Source organism: Meira miltonrushii, assembly GCF_003144205.1.
Source record: "Meira miltonrushii strain MCA 3882 unplaced genomic scaffold FA14scaffold_3, whole genome shotgun sequence".
NCBI lineage: Eukaryota > Fungi > Basidiomycota > Exobasidiomycetes > Exobasidiales > Brachybasidiaceae > Meira > Meira miltonrushii.
In genome coordinates this window covers 2,868,096-2,882,429 of record NW_020289945.1, presented here as the reverse complement: position 1 = coordinate 2,882,429, position 14,334 = coordinate 2,868,096, and the positions used below count along the sequence as shown (strand labels likewise).

General features: G+C 43.7%; 7 protein-coding genes across 7 annotated transcripts; 3 read left to right on the top strand and 4 right to left on the bottom strand.

Annotated features, from left to right (window-relative positions):
* Positions 1–63: 63 nt before the first annotated feature.
* FA14DRAFT_161764 (uncharacterized protein) lies at positions 64–633 on the bottom strand (the record flags this gene model as incomplete). The annotated part of the gene is made up of 1 exon (XM_025499282.1): positions 64–633. A coding segment is annotated over exon 1 (529 nt), but the record flags the coding sequence as incomplete, so codon positions are not given.
* A 922-nt stretch (positions 634–1,555) lies between these two features.
* On the top strand, positions 1,556–5,131 carry FA14DRAFT_123487 (uncharacterized protein; the record flags this gene model as incomplete). The annotated part of the gene is made up of 4 exons (XM_025496578.1): positions 1,556–1,661; positions 1,740–2,227; positions 2,342–4,005; positions 4,063–5,131. 4 exons carry the CDS (start codon positions 1,556–1,558, stop codon positions 5,129–5,131), a joined length of 3,327 nt encoding a protein of 1,108 aa, XP_025354638.1.
* Positions 5,132–5,252: 121 nt separating this feature from the next.
* FA14DRAFT_157001 (uncharacterized protein) lies at positions 5,253–6,035 on the bottom strand (the record flags this gene model as incomplete). The annotated part of the gene is made up of 1 exon (XM_025497867.1): positions 5,253–6,035. One exon carries the CDS (start codon positions 6,033–6,035, stop codon positions 5,253–5,255), a length of 783 nt encoding a protein of 260 aa, XP_025354637.1.
* Positions 6,036–6,609: 574 nt separating this feature from the next.
* On the top strand, positions 6,610–7,668 carry FA14DRAFT_161763 (uncharacterized protein). The gene has a single exon (XM_025499281.1). It carries the CDS (start codon positions 6,838–6,840, stop codon positions 7,573–7,575), a length of 738 nt encoding a protein of 245 aa, XP_025354636.1. The 5' UTR covers positions 6,610–6,837; the 3' UTR covers positions 7,576–7,668.
* A 126-nt stretch (positions 7,669–7,794) lies between these two features.
* FA14DRAFT_161762 (putative MDR1-Mac1p interacting protein) lies at positions 7,795–10,211 on the top strand. The gene has a single exon (XM_025499280.1). It carries the CDS (start codon positions 7,844–7,846, stop codon positions 10,112–10,114), a length of 2,271 nt encoding a protein of 756 aa, XP_025354635.1. The 5' UTR covers positions 7,795–7,843; the 3' UTR covers positions 10,115–10,211.
* Positions 10,212–10,283: 72 nt separating this feature from the next.
* On the bottom strand, positions 10,284–11,104 carry FA14DRAFT_161760 (thaumatin-like protein). Its single transcript, XM_025499279.1, has one exon. It carries the CDS (start codon positions 11,074–11,076, stop codon positions 10,336–10,338), a length of 741 nt encoding a protein of 246 aa, XP_025354634.1. The 5' UTR covers positions 11,077–11,104; the 3' UTR covers positions 10,284–10,335.
* A 1,032-nt stretch (positions 11,105–12,136) lies between these two features.
* FA14DRAFT_174027 (uncharacterized protein) lies at positions 12,137–14,048 on the bottom strand (the record flags this gene model as incomplete). The annotated part of the gene is made up of 6 exons (XM_025500516.1): positions 12,137–12,754; positions 12,827–12,938; positions 13,004–13,282; positions 13,347–13,703; positions 13,762–13,860; positions 13,927–14,048. The coding sequence occupies 6 exons, from the start codon at positions 14,046–14,048 to the stop codon at positions 12,500–12,502; spliced, it is 1,224 nt and encodes a 407-aa protein (XP_025354633.1). The 3' UTR covers positions 12,137–12,499.
* Positions 14,049–14,334: the final 286 nt, after the last annotated feature.

Sequence of the window (14,334 nt, the reverse complement as noted above, 5' to 3'; positions counted from 1 at the left end):
AATTGCCATTACAAATAACAAGAGACGATCAATGTAAAAAAAGACTTGCTATGGCAGGGTCATCTATGGATTCCTGCTCGTCAAGATTGGGATACTTCTGAAGATTGGTTGTTGTTTCTTGCAAATCGTTATCCTCATCATCTTGCATACGTTCTCCGATGCGGAAATTCATACTCCCGTTTACGCCTTCTTCGTAATGTCCATTCATGCCTTCTTCCACATGGCCATTCACACCTTCTTCAAAATGGCTATTCAAATCTTCTTCCGAATGGCCATTCAAATCTTCTTCAAAATCGTCATTCATATCTTCTTCATAATGGCCATTCATATCTTCTTCCACACTCTCTTCCATGCCTTCATTCACACGCTCTTCGATACCTTCTCCTACATCTTCTTCTGCACCTTCCTCCGTACCGTCTCCCGTATATTCATTGATACCCTCTTCCGTACCTTCTCCCATATCCTCTTCAACATCATGGAAGTCCACGTCGCTTCGGGTTGCGCTTCTTTTTAATTCTACCCTAGCTTTCTTCGGAGATGGCGTTCGGAAAAGTTTTTCTTCAGATTTGGCTTCTGTTCTATCCAAAGGCATTCCGGTCTTTTCTGAATACCGATGAGAGTAATCCAATCGTGGCAAGACTCGTAGACCCTTTGCCGGGCAACGAATTTGCGGAGTGCCATTCTGAGTGTAAATTCTTCCGTTTGATCGATCGTAGAGAGACTGACTACTTGTCTGTTCTTGGGATGCTCCATCTGTCGTCCCTTCATTACGGTGCAGGATATGTTCGAATTCCGTCACATCTGCACCAATGAGCTTTTGTGCGTTGATCAGGTGTATGAGCTCATTTCGGACTGCACGTATTACTCTCCGAGAGATTTTTGGATCTTCTTCATCATAGGAAATTTGAAGATTTGAGCCGACGTGATCTCTTTGATTCAACTTTTCGACTTTGAGGCAAAGCACAACATCTTCCAGGTCTTCTTCTTCTCTAGGATGTTTCTGTGAGGTCATAACAGGGAGAAAATTCGAACATAAATCGTGTTGGTGAAAGTATGATAAAGATGAAGGTGTTCTTCTGGATAATTTTGGTGGCCGATTGGTTTGTAGAGATAAATTACTTTTTCGGGGCAACTCTGGGAAGGCAAGAATTGACTCTCCGTCATTCACGGAGAGATCATTCATGCATTAACACACAATCAAAGGGCGGTACACCGCTATTGGTTTAAGGAATTCTGTATTCGAATAAAGCGTTCGGACCAATACAAACAAGAGAAGATTTGTATTGATTGCGGCGAATTGAAGTACCATTATTTATCGGGACATGTCTTCAACAAGTGCATTTAATTTTAAAGCTCAGAAAACAAAGCTTAATTGTTTGCATACAAGGCGTGCGTGTGTGTGTACGCCTGTCTGCGCCGACGCTGTGTGCTTGCTGTGTGCTGTTCAGCGCCCAAGACTCCACCTTTTCAGCCGCCTTGACCCCAGCTTTTACAATTAACACTCAACCGCCATCCCGTCCCTACCACAAGTACTGCTCATGACCAGCATACAATCATGGACGGCTGGCAACCATTAGCACCAACAAAACGTGCTTCTGGCATGTATGCACGTGCAAATGCAGGTCCATCATCATCATCAAAAGGGCCAAGTCAATTTAACGGTTTACGATCTTATGATTCAACCACAACTTCAACAGGACAATCACTAAGAGAAGAAAGGCGAGCGGCAATCTTACAAGGACCTTCTGATCCTTTTCCGCCTGTCGGTCCATTTCCAAGATCTGTTGCCATTCGGATCTTAAGCTTCTTATCACTCTCAGAACAAAAGAATTGCGCCTTAGCAGGTCGGGCTTTGGCAAGAGCAGTTGCAGATGAAAGCAATTGGAGTCGCAGGCTGGACGCATTAGATTGGTGCAGGGTAGATGGTCTCTCTATACAATTTGAAAAGGGAAATGATACCATACATGAGGAACGCGAGATCGGTAGAAGGAAGAAAGGCAAGCGGAAAGAAGAAGATGCAGTGAATGAAACGGATAAAGGCGGGAAGCAGAACAATACAATTGATACAAATTCAATAGACACCAGCAGCGTTTCTTTTGCTGATAGTCAAGATGATGATGATTTCGGGGATTTTGCTGGACCCAACACGAACAAGGATGGCTTTGGAGATTTCAATTTTGATAAATTGCAGATTGCAGGTGGATCACTGGCCAGCGGGATGGCTAGTGTAGCAATGGGCGGGGGCAGACCACATGCCTTTTCCTCTTCTGGAAATCCTTCCTTCAAGCCTCTTTCACCCACGAAGCCAAACAAAGGCAATCAATCTCTCGCTACCCCTCAGAATGCGGGGTCCATCTTCTCGTACTCAAGTGAGACTACGCTACCCCTGAGCTCAGCTTCGCCCTCCTTTCAAAAGTTGAGGGCATATGCCAAAGCATTAAGGCCGTTTATCAAATCCCTGGCTGACCTCTCGGGCCCGCCTACAAATTCCCTTATCTTTACATGCGATCTTGGTCTGACGGCTCAGACTGCATTGTTGTCCAATTTGTTACGTTACATTTCTACCAGTGTTGGAGGAGGAAGCTCGCAAACCAGCAAAAGAAAGAGTATCTCATTAGCTGGATATGATGAGCAATTCAGTATTACCACACGAGGGCAAGAAGCGGCACATAGACTCTTGCAGAACCTACTCTCTTCATTTGAGGGTACGCTTGCCCGTCGCATTGATGCAATCAGGGCTTCTTCGCATGGTGCAGATACTTCAAGGGCTGTGAGAAGGGCAGAAGATGATATGCTATCTCATGCGAGTGGAGTATGGGAACTTGGAAATGCACGTTTAGCATTAGCATTGAGCGATGGAGAAGATTTTGAAGCACAGCTGGAGGACCAATTCGGACGAATGCAAGCTGCTAAAGTATTCTTGGACAAATGCGAGATTTTGACTGATCCTGTCATCAAGCACGATCCGTTGGCCAATGTCACCACGCAACAAGGTGTTGCATCTCTAGACTTCACCCCTATGGACAATTTTATTAGCGACATTATCGAGATTGTAAAGAAGGATGGGGAGATTATCGCTAGGGTGTTTCCACCTGAACAGGATGTCTTGCTGGCCTATGCAGATCGTGTTGCTCAAGATGTGATCGGAAAGTATGTGCGTGCTTTGTTGCAGCACACTCAAGAAATTTCTTCTCATCTTTATCTTCGAAGTTGTGCAGCTACATTTGCACAAGCATGGAAGTTGGTCGACGTTTTACTCGCAATCGAGCCACGCGATGACACGATTGTGACGCAAGCCAGATGTGAGGATGTTGTCTTTCATCTGTGGGAGGAGAATATGGAGGACTATCTTTCGATCGAGAATCAATGGGTCCGTCAGGAAATGCAAGCTGTGACAGATAAATGGGACAATGATGTCAAAAACGAACAAGCAACTTCGCGTGTGGATGCCGCTTTCATTGGTTCCCAGAATCCAGCTGCTGTCAAAAGGTCAGTTTTGACGGGTTTCAAAGATGTTCTGCTCTTACCCGTCACTGTTGTTCCTAGAACAGCGGGCATCGTTGGTGGAGCAGTGATTCGTACAGCTGGAACGGGATTATCCACTTTGAATCCTTTACGTTGGCAATCAGGAGGTGCTTCCTCTGGTCAAAAGTCCAGTCAGTTAAAGGCTGATTTGGCCAAGCAGAATGGCACAGGGAACGTATCTACTGTCTCCCTTCCGCGTACGCCGAATGAAGCAAACGAGAAAGGGTATATGGACTTCAGCAATGGTACCATTGGCACGATGGACTCGGATAGTGAAGATGAAGAAGATGCATACGGTAATGGGATTGGAGATGACATGAATGACATTGATGAGTGGAATCAAGAAGTTGCAGTTTGGAGCGCTGTTGCCTCTACACGACCGAACGAGAAAAAAGAGAAAAGGAATAAAGACAAGGTGAAACGCTTGAATCCCACTCCAAGAAATTTCACTTCTCCTCCCGCTTCTGTCGCTACGCCTTCGTCACTTGTCCATAATACAACCGGTAGTGTTCGATCTGCCAGTACTCCAAAGACGAGCACGCCAGTAACGCCAACGACACCAAATACGCTCACGGAGATGCAACTGTTGCTCAGTTTGGACACGGCATTACAAGTCATCCACGTGAATCGTGATTGCCTTAAGAGGATCGAAACATTCAAAAAGTATCCTCATCCGTATGGTGAAAAGGTATTGGAGGCTATTGAAGAAGTTTCCCTCTTACTTTTCCGCGCATTAGGTGAAGGTCACATTGCTTCTGGGTTTGAGAAAGCAATCAAACAAATCCAAGATTGGCGACCGGAAGAACATGCAGCGGTAAAGACGAATGGGAGCGAAAAAGGTGGAGAGCAACAACAAGTTGAGCCGTTAGTGCACTTTTTCGAATTGGTTCATGTTGGTGATACGATTGCTCAAATGGTACAAGTGTACTTTGATCAAGAAATGTCAAGACATATTGACAAAAATGATTTCTTGAATGCGGTCGTCAAAGGAAGGAAAAAGTTTGAAGGAAATTTGGATGAAGCTGTGGCGAGAGGATTGAATGCAGGCGTGGATCTCTTGTTAGGTCAAGCAGAACATATCATCACTTCTCTTCAACAGCCTAAAGATTACAACCCACCTGCCGGACATTTGCCAGATCTGACTCCTACACGAGCCTGTCGTGAGACTGTTGAATGCTTGAAAGTTCATTGTCGCATGTTGGTAGGCGCGGCCGATAAGAACGTCTTAGAGGTATTCTATCAAGAAGTCGGAATTCGCTTGCATACGATTATTTGCAAACATTTGAAATCACAATTGATTTCGCTAGATGGTGGCTTTAGAGTGATTGCAGATTTGAACGAATATCATGCTTTCGTCGTCACACTTCGACAACCTCAACTGACGGCCGATTTCGATTCGTTAAAGATGTTGGGTAATCTGTACATCATTGATAATCCGAAAGAATTAGCCAAATTGGCACGAGATGCAAACATGTTCGGCGGAAGTCTAAGCCCAGAAGATCTTTACGAATTCTTGCAAGCACGAGCGGATTTTCGATCGATCGAAAAAGCAATTGATAAAGAAATGTACGGATTCAAAGTTTCAGAAGATTGCTGTATCTGTTGAAATTTGGATAAAGAGAATGTCATGAAATTCATTTCATAGAAAAATGCAAATGTATAAATAGTAAACAAATTTTGTAAATCATAAAACATAAAACCATCGCCCAAAAGCCCAATTTCTCGTTCTAAAATTTACCAATTCCATCTCCTGGCCAATCGATCCAGTCGACAGCGATTGCAATGCTAACAAGTGATAATGCGATTACGACTCCTGTGCTTGCCCACATCCATATCCGCTCCTTTTTGGTGGTAGATTCGAATGGCAGCTTCACTTCTCCCATACCCATGTGCCCATACTCGTCATCTTCATCATCATAAGGATCGTAGTCTGCTGCCTCCAAATCTAGGTCATCGTATGTGCTACTGTTGTCATATTGCCGATTATGATTCGAATAATTGCCATTCTGACGTGGTGAAGCGGCCGATCGGGAACCCGTCTGTCTTTCCTGACTGAGTCCAGACAATCGAATCTCGTCCTCTTCATCATCTGACGAATGTCCGATATCAAATTGTGATTCATCTTGATGCATAGCAAACTTTGACGTCGTCGTCACTGATTTCGCATTAGGCGTAGAACGATCACTTAGCCCAGTCAAAAGAACATCTTCACTTGCACCTTCACCATCTTCCAAAATTCGTGTTCCGTCCGAATGCAAGCCTAACAAACTCAATTGATGTGCCCTACTTCTACGTGGAGTATGTACACTTAGTTGAATTGATGATCTCCCTGGTTGTGAATCCACAGTCGTTGTGGCAGAATCTGATCGTGCTCGATTGGAACGTAAGGTATATGCGGAATCAACTGTTTCAGGCCCTTCACCACCTCGGGTTGAGGTTGGACTGGTTGCGGGAATAAAGACGGAATCGTTCGAAAGTGGAACTGGACTTGTCAAGCTTTCGTTGGCCATCTTGAATAGATTGTATAGCAGTGATTCGTGCTATCGCCTTCCCTACCTTGAAACTTCCAGAACAGTATTGTCAATTATGCCGACGCTATATCATCCCATCTGTACCACCACCGATTCAAGCAAGAGAAGGCCTTCCTGGACCAAGACAAGGTAGTCTAGAAGATGTTTGATGTAAATTTTGTTGTTCAGAACATTTGATATGTTTGTTGTATGTCACGTTGACGGGGATCATTGATGATTTACCTATCCAGCAAGCGGAGGTGATATGAAAAAAGTGATTGTTTCACCAACAAACACATCAGAATGTTGCTCAAAATATTACCGCGTGCCTCGCATGTCCTTCGTTTCATACATCCACGCTCAAGCCGCGGGCCAAACGTGCGTGCCCTGTGCGCCGCCCGGCCCAGCGCTTACCCGCGCTATAGACCGCGTTAAATAAAGTGTTGCATTTCTTGAAAACCTTTCCGGATTTTAGCTTTGAAAAAAAAAAATATAAGATTGAATTACCTAGCGGAGACAAATTCCGTGGACGTAGTAAGCCTTGACTGAATGTGATTCTTTTTCTCTCGGTTGACGGTCCCGGATCGGAAAGACGGAATGTTTATCAAGTCACTGTGTTTTTGACATTTTTTGACGGCTGTTTTTAAAACAAAGTGCTTACTTCTCAGGAGATAGGGTCGATCTATAATAAAAAAGGGTGTTATTTTGTCTTGGCATGCTTGTCTACCTACCATGATATAAAACCATAATCGACATGATCTCATTAAGATAGCCAGACATCAATAAAGAAGTTATGGCAACAATGTCGATGGTATTATCGCATTTAAATGCATCGCTAGATGCTTCGTCTTATATCATAGCAATGGGCATTGTGGATATACTCACATTTGGAGCACCCGTTCAGCCAGAAAGGGAGAACAAGGTACAACCACGCGGCAAAGCAAGCAATGAACACGACTTTAACCGACAAAAGCCAGGACGATACTTTGCACCTCCAAAGCAACCAAGAAGGGCTGCTAGTGATCCAGGCTGGACAGCTGAAGAAAGTGTGAGATCATCTAGTCTATTCAATCGACCTGTCCCCGTTCGTGCGTGTAGCAGTCTTGATTCGGAATTGAAAACAAGTCCATCATCTGCTTTCACGTTTTGGAAGCAACAGAGGAGAGTAGGATCGCACGAGGTCCAATCAGATCATACAAGACGAAAGGTGAGCGTATCCCATTCAAGCTCCGATAGTGGCTTACATCATTATCAAAAGAAAATCCTTTCTCAACAAATGCAAAGAACGATGCGAATCCAACCTTACGTCAGAGCAACGATCATAATTTCATTATTGGCTTCTTGGTTCTTTTTCAGTATGTTTCTCACTCTTGTTATCAAACAAGGACCAAAAAAGGCAACCTTTACTACCGCACATATGATCTTTGGACCGGCACTATATTCCGGCAGATTGGCAAGCTCCTATGCTAAAAATGGCTTGCGTGCCATCTCCAATTATACCTATACTAAGCTTTCCTCTATCACTCCTCCTGCTTCATGAATGCTGTATTCCAACCTGTATCTTATTTGTATTATAGTATTCCACCTTTTATTCTTGCTAATGAATGACAATGATGAGAGTTTTGAGCATACCAATCACTTTAGAACAAGATTATAGCCTAGGGGCCGTGCGCGTAACGTGTTGGCATACGGGAGACGCTGCTGTACTGCCGGAAACGGGCTTCCATTGTTTCCACCTCCTCCTCCATCAAATTCATCCTCACGATCTTCATCTTCTGATAAAACCTCTCCTCTTTTCTCGGTACGTCATGTCGACAATTGCGCATTCATTGCGTGATTATCGTGAACCGACAAAAGTACAACAAGCAGTTTTTTCGTTCGGTTTACCATCAGAAGAAATACCGCAAGATGAAATACCTTCAGTTTTGTCAATCTCAAATCCACCAAGCGGAGGTGCATCAGAAGCAGTCGATCAAGCCGAACAAGAAGATCAAGTGTATGCCGGAAAGTTGATCTTATCGCATTCATTCTTATGTTTTATCAGCTTGGACAGGAGAAGTTGCAAGATGACGCTGCCTTTGTATTGTATCAGAAGAGTGGAACGATTGAATACGTCCAGAAGTGGTGTGTTTGCATTGGCAATCGTCGTATGGCATGGAATGCGAGTCATCCTACAATTGAACGCTTTGAGACCACAATGTGAATCTTTCTGTGCTCTCTTGCGTGACAATTTACGTGGACAATTATCTCAAATGAAAACACTGAAAGCCTTTGTAGCAGGATGCTACAGCGAAGTACTCCTACAAGAAGCCATAAATGACAAAACGGCAGGAAATTCAACAGGAAAGGATGCAAGCGAAAAGCAGGGCGAAGCATCAACACCCGGAGAGAAAGATCAAGAAGATCTAATTGATGCCTTACCTCCACAGCCTGATTACCATGCCGGATTAGGAGCAAGATTCAAATATCCCGGTGATCCTCGTAAGCTACGGGAAAAGTCAAAAATGAAACTATGGAAAGATTATCTCAGAGTGCATGGAAGAAATCTGACACTTGTACGGTATCCACAATTTCTACGACTCGTCCAAGTTGGTTTGCCCAATCGGCTGCGTGGTGAGATATGGGAGCTCACGTCGGGTAGCATGTACATGCGTTTTGCCAACCAAGGCGTATACGAAAGCATCCTGAAAGCAAACGAAGGAAAAGTCAGCACAAGTACAGAGGAAATCGAGAAAGATCTCAATAGAAGTTTACCAGAGTACGCCGGATATCAGACACAGGAAGGTATTGCTACACTTCGGCGTGTTTTGACAGCATACAGTTGGAAGAACCCAGAGTTGGGATATTGTCAAGCGATGAACATTGTGGTTGCAGCTATTCTGATATACATGTCGGAAGAGCAATGTTTCTGGCTCTTAGATATGCTGTGTGATCGATTGGTACCTGGTTACTACACGCAGTCGATGTCTGGCACGATTCTAGATCAAAAGGTGTTCGAGCATTTGGTGCAAAGGTCACTTCCGATGATCCACGACCACTTCGTCGAAACAGATATCCAATTATCTGTGGCTTCGCTGCCGTGGTTCCTCTCGCTGTATATCAACTCCATGCCAATGGTCTTTGCTTTCCGGATTGTGGACTGCTTCATGGCCATGGGACCGAAAGTGCTGTTCCAAGTTGGGTTGGCAATTCTCAAGATCAACGGAGAAGAGCTGTTATCTGGCACTATAACAGATGATGGAGCGTTTATCAATATGATCAAGAAGTACTTTGCTACCCTTGGTGATTCGGCACATCCTAATAGCAGCAATCCACGTCATCGACAGATCACAAACTTCCAAGAATTGCTTGTGGTTGCTTTCCGTGAATTTGGTGTGGTAACAGACGATACGATTGCAAGTGAGCGTAGACGATTTAGACAAGAAATTGTAGAAGAGATTGAGCTATTTGCCAAGCGGAGTGCCGTGAGGAATTTGAAGACTTTGGGAAGATTTACAAAGGAGCAGGTTGGACTCATTTATGATCAGATGGTGGAAGCCATCTATCGTACCCGACATGCGCCATCTTCTCTAGTCGAAAGAGATGGAACGGCAATCGATGGACATGGAAAGGCACCTGCTTCACCTGCCGTGATCGCAGGAGGAGCACAAGATTATAAAGAGATGCGAATCGATATGCCAACATTCACCTACTTTTTAGCAGAAATTGCAACGTGGGCGCGAGATGAATTCACAATCTCGAACGGGTTCACGGAACGATTCGAAAGAAAGATTCCAGAAAATTCGGATATGTCCAGACGACTATTCCACTTTTGGGATCGTGAACAGAGAGGTTCTTTGAGCTTGCAAGATATCGTATCTGGATTGGATACCATCATCTTCTCACGAGGTGAGCCGGATTCTGCGATCGAATGGTTCTTCAAATTGCATTCACGTGGGAAGGACGCATTGACAAAGGATGAAGTTCTGCGATTGAGCGAATCGCTCTTGTTCATGTTCCGTAACGAAAATAGCGATGGTCATTTGGGAGCTGTCAGTCAGCTTATCACATCTTCTTTCGGTGGTTCAGGATCCGTATAGAAATTGTCAGGACTTTGGTTTTCAGCACGTTCATCTTACACTTTTGTACTACACACACATATCATTGAATCGAATTCACTACAGTTATTGCGAGAAGAAAATTAGGAGATTTATTCGCTCAGCTCATGGTCTTATCATAGTGATGGACGCAGATAGGTAATTCATTGATCATGCGGAAAGAGAGATTATGAAAATGTGGTAAAGTATATAGCCTTTCAAGTCTAAGGGCAGAATGTGATTGTATAATCATGGCCACCGGAGCAAGTCCAAAGAGCTGTACCGGAAGATTCATCGTAAGCATAAGCGTAAGCGTCTTTGCATTGCTTGAAGTAGCTGTAGTATTCAACGCCACTTGAAGGACACTTGGCAGGTGTGTCATCAGCACCTGAGCAGCAATTGTTATCACCGCCCAAAGCCTTGCAAGCTGACAAGCAACCGACAATGTTTCCACTTGCGTCCTTGGTTTGCAAAGGAGCAGGGCAATTTGGATTCAAGTTGATCGGACAACTTGCTGTATGACAACCGTTTGCAGTGATTGCCATTGGAATATTTGCACCATCAACAAGTGAAACGTCATAATTATCTTGACCTTGTTGAGAAAGTGTAAATTCGGCCAAAGTTGCAGGTGGAATGCCTGGTTGAGTGCAGTGTAAACCACCGATACAGCTACCCGTTGCACAAGATGAAACGTCTGGTTTGCTAAAATCACATTCGGATCGACCCCAAATACGGGATGCCTGCCAGTTGTCTGGAACACCAAAGCTGGATGATTGACCTGCGTCTAATTGCCATCCACCTTGAGAGGCAATACCACTTGGTGTACCTTGGGCTGTGTTACCGGTGTACACTGCTGGCCAAATGGTGTAGGAACACTTGTTTGTCACCGTGAACAAACGTGCATCAACTTGCAAAGATGCAATTGCGGCCAAAGCCAAAGCCATCATAGGAGTAGACTTGAACATTTTGTAATGAGAAAGAGTATTAATTGTGGGAAAGTGGATTTGTTTAATGATGGGATATGGGAATGAATTGAATTGCAAAATGGCCTCTATTTATGTCTTTCGAATGTTGCAACAAGGCGAATCAAGAATTGTCTTGGAAGACTGAGTAGACAAAAGGCCTTGGCCCTATCTACCAAACATGTGCAGCATTTGCATGAAAGCTTGCTGGAATTCCGCGTACGTTTTGCTGCTGTGATGGCGTAAAGACGTACGGCTGCGCTAACATTTCAAGTAGCACATGGTCAAGCCGCCAATGCATGACAACAACGTACATAACCATTAATCTTCTTGCCATGTCCCCCTTTTTGGGTTAGGGTGTGCCTGAACTCTGTGATTTTGTTGGGATGCGGACCCCTTCGAAGTAGCTTTTCGTTTTTTGTTTGTCTTTAGTGTGTTAATGTTAGTGAGGTACATACATGACGAAGTGTGAGACTGCCATTTGTTCGATGGCATTGCGACTGTACATCAGTGATTGCAGCGGAACCGTTCAAAAGAGAGATTAATGAATTAACAAAAGAGCAGTGCCTAATCTGTACGCTAAGACCAACTAAGATCCGTCATACATAAAGATGCAGAAAGACAAAGGTAATTAAAAGCCTAAACGCCGGCATAAAAGGATCAAAGTGTTTTCTCACCGTCATGTGTGGCTACTATTGCATTTCCGATGTAAAGTTCATCCTCCTTATTTCCGCGGCTTGCAGCGGAATATGTTTTCCTAGTCTGATTTGAAGTTTGATTGATGAATTGCATGCGTCTATGCGGGGTAAATGATGATCGAATACTTGACGTACAGCAAAAGACAACATGGCATCAATCATATGGAACCTTCTATTCTCGCCGTTTTCGCCGAGATAGCAATTGATGGTAGCGCAGAAAAGAAAAGGAACAAAGACGCTAAATTGCGCAGGGGATGCTCTCCGCTAAAATGATCTTTTAGGCTAAACTCGTTAATGCTGCTGCTGCGTACATGCATTGATTAGCTGATTGTACAATTTCAAAATCATAAATCTAACTTCAGGTACTCACACTTGGTGCAAACGCTAATTTCTCTCAAGACCACGTTGTTTGTTTTGATTAAGTTCAAAGCTTCCTTTTGTGGGGTTGAGACGTTCTAGCGGAATTGGATTGGAGATTAAGCTACAGTAGTGTACATTCGGATGATCGAAGCGGCGGTACGGATATGCTACAGGATGTGTATATTACAGGATGGAACGGAAAAAAGGCCGAAAACACCATTACAAGAGAATGTACCAAGAAAGTGAGGACACAAACCGATTTGAAGACGATGGAAGAATTGATCATACGTTGTGGAGTTGAACTGAGATCGACTGGGAAGACTTTGAAACGGGGAGAATCTTTTGATGCATCTTGACAATATGGCTGTCTAGATTGAAGGGCTTTCATCTTTGACTTTACGTCGTTTAGGGATTACTACTGCACAAATAGTCTCGGCAAGTCGCTTGAATCTATTTTCTGTCGTACTTTTTCCTTCCTTTTCTTCGTCGTTCTGCTCTAGATCACTTTTGCGCTTGGCATCGCTTCTACGCATGAGCTCTTTAAATACCGATTCCTGGATTTCATAGAGTTGAGCGAAGCTGTAGCATCTGAATTGATCTTTCTTCTCTTCAATACGAGGATTCTGTAGGAAGGGCGAAAGTGAGCAGCCGATCAGTATGGTTGCTTTACACAGGTACATTATGCCATATCTCACCTGAGTATAAGCTGTCATGTTGGCCACTTCACCAAAATGGAAAGACGGGACTGCATTCAGTCCGATGATAGGATCGGCAAAAGGCATACACTTGCGTAGACAGTGATTCAACCTACATCATGAGAAAGAGAGAGGTGAGCAAAGAAGCTTGACAGAATTCTTTTCGTTATCACATACCAATCCTTTGTTTGACAAGCCCAAAACATAGCAATGAAAACTGCTTCTGCTGTTTTTAAAAAGCATTCTACCGCACTCTCTTTACAGTCGGATCTAACTCTTGCTCTTTCTAAATCGCGCATGAATGGATCTTTCTCGATCTTGTGTGGAGTTGTTTGCATGAGGCCAATATAGTGAAAGAAGTTCTTGTTCAAATTCAGACCTGCGATGTCCTGTAGCAATTGCAACTTTGTCAGAAGTGCTGAACTTTTCACCTCCCTTGTATGCGATGTATGACGTCTGAATGGTGAAGAATGGAAATTGTTCGTTAAGTTATTCGATATTGGTAAGATTCAGCACTTACGCAGTAAAACTTTTTGTCGTAAGTCCAACATATAAACCATCGACCAAATTTGTGTTTTTGCTATAGCCGAAATGGGCCAACGTTTCCTCTTGCCAATTGACTCCGATCAAGTAAATGCCACAGTATGTACTGTCGCTTACGCTCGGATAGGTCTCAAGGAATTCATCCCAATTGTATCCTCTACCATCAATAAGTCGTAAAAGATCTTTCAGCATTTCCTTTTTAGAAAGTGATAAGATCTTATCGATTATCTCTTCATCAGTCTTTGAAAGGAAGACATGGCGAAAAGCACCACCAGTGCGGTCAGCTCTTTCCATAAGATCAAGACGTATTTGCTTGATAACATCTAGCATCAATCTTTGAAAGAAAATGTGAGCATATGCGCCCTTACATCTTACACTCCATCAATACTTACTGTCGAATGCATTCAGGAGGGACTGCACCGATGACTCTTGGTTTGATTTTTTTGAAGCCAGTCAATTGAAAACCATACTTTCTCGGCCATACTTGACGTCTGCAAGGTATGAATGATGGTCAGCCAAACAAAGAGCCACTAAAGCGTGTCAGTTCTGATACCCACAATTCATCATTGGTCTTTGGCTGTTTTATATCAGCATGCTCCTTAGGCCCTGTTGCAGGAGCTGTATCGAGCACTGTCACAACAGAACGGTTTAATGCGTCCTCGATAGCTTGGATTACCATCGTTAAACACGTTACTTGGGAGATTGGTATGAGGTAATGGTAGAAACGATGAAAGTGTGTGGCAAATCTAACAATGTATGCGCTTCGCTCACTTTACAGCATAAGCAGCTCTGTACTATTGATTGAATCAAGCCCTCACGGTGCAGCTGGTCCAAATTTCCGCGAACTCAGTATTCTCTTCCTCTAAGAAATATACAACTTTGTATCTGAGATGGCCTGTGCTTCAAACGAATTTGTATTCAGACGAATACACTTCTCACCACAAGCCACCTTCACAGTCTTCAAA

Bases quoted from the DNA above. Each gene is read 5' to 3' on its own strand.
- FA14DRAFT_161762 (XM_025499280.1), top strand. From the start codon at position 7,844: ATGTCGACAATTGCGCATTCATTGCGTGATTATCGTGAACCGACAAAA.
- FA14DRAFT_161760 (XM_025499279.1), bottom strand. From the start codon at position 11,076: ATGTTCAAGTCTACTCCTATGATGGCTTTGGCTTTGGCCGCAATTGCA.
- FA14DRAFT_161763 (XM_025499281.1), top strand. From the start codon at position 6,838: ATGTCGATGGTATTATCGCATTTAAATGCATCGCTAGATGCTTCGTCT.